The sequence below is a fragment of the Uranotaenia lowii genome, chromosome 1 (genome assembly GCF_029784155.1).
Source record: "Uranotaenia lowii strain MFRU-FL chromosome 1, ASM2978415v1, whole genome shotgun sequence".
In the NCBI taxonomy this organism is placed as follows: domain Eukaryota; kingdom Metazoa; phylum Arthropoda; class Insecta; order Diptera; family Culicidae; genus Uranotaenia; species Uranotaenia lowii.
In genome coordinates this window covers 141,881,519-141,890,293 of record NC_073691.1, presented here as the reverse complement: position 1 = coordinate 141,890,293, position 8,775 = coordinate 141,881,519, and the positions used below count along the sequence as shown (strand labels likewise).

The window sequence follows — 8,775 nt, the reverse complement described above, 5'->3', positions numbered from 1 at the left end:
ATCTCATTCTCATAAAAATTTTTAGCCCTTCTCATATTAGCTACATCAAGCTCAAATGTTTATTCGAGACTGGCTCGAGCTGGTTCTGAGCCGAGCTGATCGCTGCTTCTTATAAACCACGTATCCTCTTGAAGGTTCGAAATTTTTAAAACCCAACTAAACGCATCTTCGGATTTTCGGAGCCGAACGACTATTGAAGTCGTTGCTTCGGGAATTCTCTCGTATCTCATTTGCCGGAACAACCCAATTACTATCGCTGCTATCGTATAGATCGATGACGCACACTTTAATTGGAAAGTCGCCAGAATTTGCCTGTTCAAAGTCTACCCCAAGTGCAAAGTAAACAAAGTTTTCGAAACCCAAACGAATACAGCTAAAAATGCCTTGCCCGGAGAATCTCTTCGGTATGGTGGTGGTGCGATCCGAGCCGGTGTCCAACAGTGCAACTAAATAGAGAGAATGGATGAAACTACTCGGAGAATGTCTGGCTCTGGTTGCTGCTTCTCCGGTCATCAGCTGATCGATCAGCTGTTTGGGTTCGTGTGGTTCTTCTACTTTGATGACGTCATCGAGCTGGCTTCGCTACTTGTTGTTGACCAAAGGCTGCTGTTGTGTGAAGCAAACAAGAGGGTGTACTGGGTGGTACTCGTTGGTGTTGATCCTCTGGGGATTTATCTCGCCCTTCCGCAGTCGTGAATTGGTGCTGAACCTCGGTACGTATGCTGTGTAGAATACCAGTGCTGGCCCCTGCCACCATGAGGAAATTGAACCCATATCTGCCAAGAAAAAACCGTGAAAAACTCCATCCGCTAAAATACTCGAATTTGTATAAGATTTGAATGCTGCTCCATTCGAGCCCTGCTCCACATAAAGCCCAAGTGCTTGAAATGATCCGTTCCGATCTGAATTTCTCGACAGCTGAAGCGCCTTTCGCTCAGCCGGAATGCGTCCCAATACAATTTCGGAATTCCATACCTCCTTCCCTGCCACCGTCTTCGCCCTGGGGATGATGTCCATGTTTACATCTTTCCGCTGTTGACGAACTCGAGTGGTGAAAACACGAGCCGAAGCTTCATCATGCGTCGTGCGATCATCTTCCTGTGTTAGTTGATCGGGAGACGAGAGCTGTAATGGATGATCAGTTGGATGGATAAGTATTTGCCAATACATATTGTGTATATCAGCAACCAAAACAAATCGATGAGAGCGAGATCGCTTGTTGATCGTTCTCAAGTGCTGCCTTGAAGTGTTCAAGGTTGTATAAGAGGAACCGTGTAAAACAAAGACGTTGATTTTCGTACTTCTATTGCGCATTTCAGAGTAGTGGGGGACTTGAGAATCTAGTTTGGATGTATGCTCGCAGTCGGTCACTAGTGCCATGTGACTGAGCCGAATATACTCCGTAAATAATTGTCTATGTTGGTCGCCCCTAGCAGCTTCTTCAACCAGTTGATTTCCCAATACATGCAACGGACCTCTAGGTTTCAGATCGTCGCCCAGCTGATTAATGACGTCATCTTTCAAACTACGATAGATCGTTTGGTGGGGGTCTTCTTCACATTTTATCTCCTCTGACGAATAGGATGCAATGAATGAGTCTTCGTCAATCACCTTAAATTTCTCCACTCGATTCTCCGTTTCGATTCGGGCAAATTGACATACAATGGGAATTGATTGTGGTGTATCAATATCGGATTTGGTTTTTCCTGATACCACCCAACCGAAAACGGTGTTAACAAATAACGGTATCGATTCACCCAAACAAATTTGACCGGGTGTTGAAAACAACTCGAAAAATATCTCAGCACCAAGAACTAGATCAATGGGCTTCCTTTGGTGAAACTCTGGGTCAGCAAGCGTTAAATTTTCTGGAATAGGCCACTCAGAAATATCAATGTTTGAGGCTGGTAATTCTATCGAGGCTTTTGGCAAAATTAACATGGGAATCGAAGTAGTGTAGCTAGAATTACGTGATTTGATCACGGCTTGGAATCGAAACTTGACTCTGGTCGATAAGTTTCCAATTCCAACTATCGGTAAATTAACCTTTGTACGTCGGGTCTGCATGAGATTGTACAGGCGATTAGTGGCAAAACAACATTCGCTGCCTGAATCCAGTAAGGCGCGAGCTAAATGTTGGTTCCCTTCGTCATCGACTACCACTACCACGGCCGTGGCTAAGATTACTCGGGATCGATCGAAGGTTGGTTTGTGGCAACTGGTGCTGGTGCTGTTGATCCCGGAGTAAGCTATGTTGATTCTCGGAGCTGGAGCTGGGGCTGATGACGGTTGCTGTTCGACGTTGGCCGGTAGTGTGTTGGGGATTGTTTTAGCGGGGTTTGAATTGGTATGGGTATGTGTATTGGGGCAAAGAAGCGTGTGGTGTCTTGATCGGCAATTCTTGCAGCAGTTCTCCGACGGACATTTTCTCGAGTAGTGGCCTCTTCGGAAACAATTTAGGCAAAGTTTGTTTTGTTTTACGAGTGCGGTTTTTTGTTGAACGGGTAAATTAAAGAAAGTGGGGCATTGGAATAAGTAGTGATCATGTGGGCATGCGAAGCAAAATGCTTTTCTGGGTCTTTGGAATGCACTGTAGCTTCCTGAACGTGGATTTGATTGGCGATTTTGTGGTTGAGGATGGGTTTCAGTGTGTGATTTGGAAGATAACTGTTCGAGGACAGTTACTCGGCGTTGGATGAAATCAGTGAGGTTTCGGAAAGATATGTTATCACTGGCGGAAGAATATTCTTCCCAATCTCTGCGGGTGGTGTGATCTAAGCGACTGGAGAGAAGGTGAATTAAAAGCAAGTCCCAGTGTTCAGTAGATTCTCCCAGTTGCTTTAAAATTCGTACGTTTGCTTCAAATTTTTCGACCAGCGAGTGTAGTTCTATATGCGATTCCCGTCGGAGAATTGGAAAGTCGAAAAGCGTTTGGACGTAGTTTCTTTTAAGAATGCGGGAATTTTGGAAATGTTGGTTCAGCAAATTCCAAGCAACGGAGTAGTTTGTGGCGGATATAGGGATGGTTTGTATAAGTTGAAGAGCCTCTCCAGTAAGCGAAGATCGCAAATAATAAAATTTCTGGATGCTCGATAGTTCTTGTGACGAGTGTACCAGTGAAACAAACAGGTCATGGAAATTGAGCCAGTTCTCGAAATTTCCAGAAAAGATGGGCAATTTGACATCGGGCAACTTAACATGCGTTTGGTGGGGCTGTGTGAAATGAGATGGTGCTTGTACTGTGGCTTGTGGGGGGCATTTTTGTAGCAGGAATCCTTTGACTCTATAAAAGGCGGATTCAAACGTGGTTTTTTGCTCGAGATACTTATCTAGTGCTTCAGGTGTTTCGTCCAGGGTTTCCAATTCAGATTGGACCTTCGCGTATTCCGACCAGATTTCGATGAGAGCTTCTAGTCGGACTGGTGCTTCTGCGGTGTCTCGGGTTTCTTGAAAACTATCGACGAATTTGCTGATGTTGATGAAAGATGCTGATAAACTGCGCCGACGGGCTTTTAGGCTGCGCAGTTTTCGCTCGGTGGCCGACATGATATGCGATGTTGGATCTAAAATTTCAGACCAAGTAGCTCCGAAAGCAACAATACATTGATTGGAATGCTAATTACCTTAGCAAGGCAAGGATATTGCCTTGTATTTTTATATAATCCTGCTGCTAATGAATTGTCGCTTGGAAGTGTTGATTCTATAGGGTGATGATGATCTCGGGTGATGAAATTTGGGGTGCTTGATCGAATTGATGTTAAGTGTTGTTGATGATGGTTTGTTCCAGGCACGGATGGGTGTCGAATCGCTCCGCGGCACTCCGACGGAGATGATGTGATGTGTGTAGCCGTATACAATGATGATATGTGCAACAAAAAAAAGATCCGGTAGGGATGAACACGGAATGTAGTGCGATTGGAGTGCTACTAACCTTTTTGAGGATAGAAATATGCCTTGTATATTTCTTTGCTTTGACAAGCAGAACTGCGTTCCCAAAGATGGCGTGGGGCGTCCGTTTTTACGATGGCGTTGGGGCTATCGGTGCTGTAGCTTCCGAATAGGTCAAATCCGGATCCGTTCCGGATTCAGGGCCTCATCCGGCTCGAAGGACCAAATGTCGAGGGCTCAGGGTAGCAGTGGGTGATTCCCAGACATTAAACGATGCGGACACCAACTCCAAATTTTCGGGTAAGTTCTTGAGCTTACTTTTTACGGTCAAATGATGACAACTCGCACTTGCAGTTCAAACAATTTATTTGCACTATTCACTAAACATTTATTTTGGACTTTAAACGAACTTTAATAACTTATATTTAATTTATTTCTAACACTTAACAATTATTGAGACAGTAAGTATAACTTAGAAAATTGCGGCCTGGCCGTCTTGCCGTCGTGATGGAACAAACTGAAGTGAAGTGATCGCTGGAATGGCGTTTCGGAAAACCCAAGCCGATCTTCTTTTCTGCTGTTGAATAGAACGTCCTTTTCATCCGCTAAAACAATTCGCGGCTTTCATAACAAGACTTCTATAGCGATGAAATATTTCGCGCGCCACGCGCGCCGCGTCCTACTACGACGTGTCGAAATCCTGCTGACTACCTCGCTGCTCGATTACCATGCCTGAACAAATAGAACCGTTCTAAATTAAATGCAGCATCACTCGGTGATTTTCCCCAAAAAATTGATTCACGACATTGCAATATGAAACTGTTTGATTGATTAGAGGAAAGAAATAAATAAGTTTTAAAAATAAATGACTCTTTCGAGTTAGTTTGCGGCATGATGAAATCGATTGAAGAGCAATTATACTGCAGAAACTTCCAAAGATTTGCTAAGCTAAATTTCTAGTTTCAATCGAGTTTGATGCACTGTTTCTACGAGAGGAAACTTATGACTCAACGAAAAGACAAAAGCGAATTGTTTGTAAGATTGGTTACTTGGATACAGTTACTTGAAACCGGTTGAAGCTGTTATATTGTACTGGCAAAACTGGTTCTATTTTTCATTTACATGATCATCAAACACTAATTTAATGCTCTACCAAATTTAATAGATTAGTCCTATTAATTTTTTTTTAAGTTTAAATTATTTGAAAAATCTATTTGACGATTATTGACGAATATTGTTACGCCATCACCATCCGTAAGAAGTCCTTTTTTGAATGCCTCGTTATAGCCGTCATACAAGTACAGGGGGGAGCAACAAACATGTACAAAATTCTTAATTATGCCTGTATGTAGTTTGGAGTTCGAAAATGAATAATTTAAGTTCATAAATACTATGCACAATCTTTGAAATTATATTTCTTATACGAACACACGAAAACCAAGCTAAATTTCGCTTGACTTAGCCCAATGAATCACCAATTTGATTAGAATAAATATTAAATTCCGAATAAACTGGAATCCTACAATTTACTGGTTCATCGGGTTTTCCGGGGCTTTTTGCCAGTCTTTGAAAATCATTTGCTTAAGTTGGGAAAGCTTTAACGAGGGACACTCCTGTTTCAGTCGGACTAGGTGTTCTTCCTCGTACGCTTTGTAGGCTGCCTTCATTCGTTTCTCCGGGTGTCGATCGTCAGTGGTATCTTTGACGCTCAGAATAGAGATCGCTTGGTCGATGGTTTGTGCTATTTCCGTATCGGCCATCACACGGTTGAGATTTTCCTCTATTGGAACCGACTTTGTGACCGCAGGTGCCGCCTTTGGTGGGGCATTTAAGCGCTCGACGGCTTTGTTCCGTTTTTCCACCTCTGCCTCGATCTGAGAACGGGTTACCTTCTGAACCGAAACCTTGGGGGTAACCTTTATCGAGCTCATTTCCTGCTCCAACAGTGCTTTAGTTTCCGCTTTTTTCTTGGCTAGTTCGGCTTTCTTGCGTTCCTCATCTTCCTGATTCGGAAAAAGAGACCGTTCCATCAGTAAGTAAGTAAATAAGTAAGTACGTAAGTAAGTTAGAAAGTAAATAAGTATTTTTTATTAATCATATGTTTGTTTTTCAAGATGTAACGTCCGCCAAAGTTTTAGATAGCAGTTCTTTAGAAAAACTATCTTTAAAATGTACCGTACTGAATTGTCCAGATTTTCAAAAAAAAAAAATGAAATTGTAGTTGATTTTTTTGTTCAATGATCAGAACATCTAACAAAATCTGTAATGAAATAGCTTAAACCATTTATCCGATTATAATCTTTGGATCATATGATATTTAGTCAATTATTCTCGATATAAAATGAAGGCCAGCCAATACTCTGTTTGCTTCAGTTGCATAAATTAAGGCGTCTACAGTACCCGTATTTCGCATTTATTCATGCAAACTAAGAAAAACTAGTTTTGTTTCCTGAATATCATTATAGTTTTGTCATGGTCTCCTGATATTTGACCAAACCACCTATCATTTTTGCAGCCTTGTAACTTAAACTTTTCTTTTCCTTTGTGCAAACTTAAAATTCTCGGACCACAATTTTGGATGCTCAAACGTATTTCATATTTATTTATATCTGCATAAACATTTTCATGTATTAAATATATATTTTTAGTACAATGAGGCTGGAGCAAATATCAATTTCTTCTTTTGTTTCAACCGCCTTCCCCAACCTCCCCTACCCTTCGAAATTTCCAAAAAAACCCGAAGGGAGAAAAAAAATTAAGTTTGAAGTATTTTATATAAATTTCGAAAAAAAGATTCAAATATCCGAAAGATTACAAGAGCAGAAAACAAATTTTAGAAAATGGGCGTTTTGAATTCTTGATTTTATTGAATTTTCGACAAAGAATTACTTGATTTATAGGTTTTATGCAATATTATCGTATGCAATTTTGTTGCATGCAAACTTTCGTGCAATTTAGAAATGTACGCCCAGTAGAAATGGCTGTCCCCATCCGAGACGTTAAACAACATTCAGTTAACATTCAGAAATATTGTAAAAATTCACAGGCTGCGTGTTTGTATTAATTTATTACTTTTTTAATCATACCTTTTGTTTTTTCTTCTTTGCTAGCTGTTTGTCGTCGTCGGCCCAGAGAGCATCTTCGGCTGCCTTGGCCGCTTTATCTGAAGCCACTTTTTTCGCTTCTGCCTTTCTTTCCCGTGCCTCGACGGCCTTCGAGTTTATGCCCATCTTTTTCGGCATTTTGATGGTAAAATTTGCCAATAACGATATGAAAACAGTGTCTTTAATTGCGTTGGTTGAATTAGAACCTGGCGTCTGACGTTTATTCCCTTCCAAAACAAAAACATTAATTTTTTTTTATTAATTCCCTTTTGTGGTGACAGTTCGCACGTCATGTTTTGTGGCGAAATTTTTCGTGTAGCTGCATGCTCAAGAAATTTAACTCAAAACTCAGTTTGAGGGTGGCAAAAAACCGAGTCCAATTTTGTTAACTAAATTTACACTGAAAATCGAAAATACCCAAACTTGAGAACTGCCACCCGCCAAACCTAAGTTCAAGATTGACAACTTAAGTTTGTGAAAAAATCACAGCTTGCCAATAAGCCATACTTGTCCTTCAAGCGAAGAACTGTTTTTTTGGGGGGTTTTGTTGTAAGCGCATCTGATTCTGTTACCTCCATGGCGGCAGATTTAGGTTTGGGGGGTAAGTTCAAAGCGAAGAACTGTTTTTTTTGGGGGACAACTTTTATCCTCGCTTCATTCGCAGAAAGTCTCACATATACGATGATATAGCTGCCTCTCTCAACAACTCTCCGGTGGTCGAGCGGTTAGCATCCTGAGATGATAATCGCAAAGCCATTGCAGGTATGAGTGTGATTCCTGTACCTGGCGATATTTTTTTTTATTTTGATTTCCATTTTATTGTGGTATCAGATTTTGGGGGATGAGTTCTCCTTTAAGAGCTTAACTTTGTGCTTTGCCACCAATAGCCAAATCTGTAGGGAGGGAGTTTCATTCGGGTTGGCGGGGAAAGTTCTCAAGTTTGGGTATTTTCGAGGTTCAGTGTAGTGATTTTTTTTTTGGTTTCTTAAGCGATTTTCTCTCCGGGTATGAACAAAAAGAAGAAAATTCTTCAAAATTTCGAAAAGGAGGTCGAATCACTCACTAAATGACCTCACTGGTTTTTGACATTTCACGATTCCTGTTTTGATTTCTTATTTTCTAAAACGCTGAGGAAGCAAAGCAATCATTTGGGTCCTTATTTAATTCTCACTCACGCGTTTTTAGCAATCGTTCTGCTCAATTTTGGGACGGAAAAAATTTAAAAGGAAATTAGTTGTTAAGAAATTTAATGTTTCTAGTATCAAATATTGAATAATCAATCATTATGTTTGTTAATCTAGCTGAAAACTGAAATATTGGAATAAATTGATTTAAACTGTATAGTTAAACTTTCCGAAGTTATTTTTATTCCTCGAAAATAGAATTTAGAATTGTTCATCCTTTTATTTCAGTATGTTTACTGGAGATTTTTCTATATATAGGATTTTCCCGTTCCTGAATAGTGTTAGTATGTTCGCGTAAAAGTATGTGCGCTGCCCCAGAATATTCAATGCAAGAAATTCAAATGTCCAGAAGAAATGTGTTGCAAAAAAGGGTTTTAACAACATGTTGAAACATTTAAATCAACAAACCTACTTTTCGAAATTTTTAAGAATATCGGAGAGATAACCGTGTAACCGTTCGTTACACCTCAAAAATGTGTCTTCGACACATCAATCAATTTCGACTTCAACCCTGACCAAGAAACGTCAAAGCCATCGACACTCAAGGGCTCTCAGGGATTCCTCCCGTTTTACCGCTTTCCTTATATCAGCACGCAGCC

At 40.6% G+C, this 8,775-nt stretch overlaps 1 protein-coding gene across 1 annotated transcript; it reads right to left on the bottom strand.

Moving 5' to 3' along the window:
* Window positions 1–5,276: 5,276 nt before the first annotated feature.
* Window positions 5,277–7,215, bottom strand: LOC129740347 (coiled-coil domain-containing protein 124). Its single transcript, XM_055732001.1, has 2 exons — window positions 6,975–7,215; window positions 5,277–5,891 (listed from the first exon to the last, which is right to left on the bottom strand). The coding sequence occupies exons 1-2, from the start codon at window positions 7,128–7,130 to the stop codon at window positions 5,415–5,417; spliced, it is 633 nt and encodes a 210-aa protein (XP_055587976.1). The 5' UTR covers window positions 7,131–7,215; the 3' UTR covers window positions 5,277–5,414.
* Between the last annotated feature and the right edge of the window lie 1,560 nt (window positions 7,216–8,775).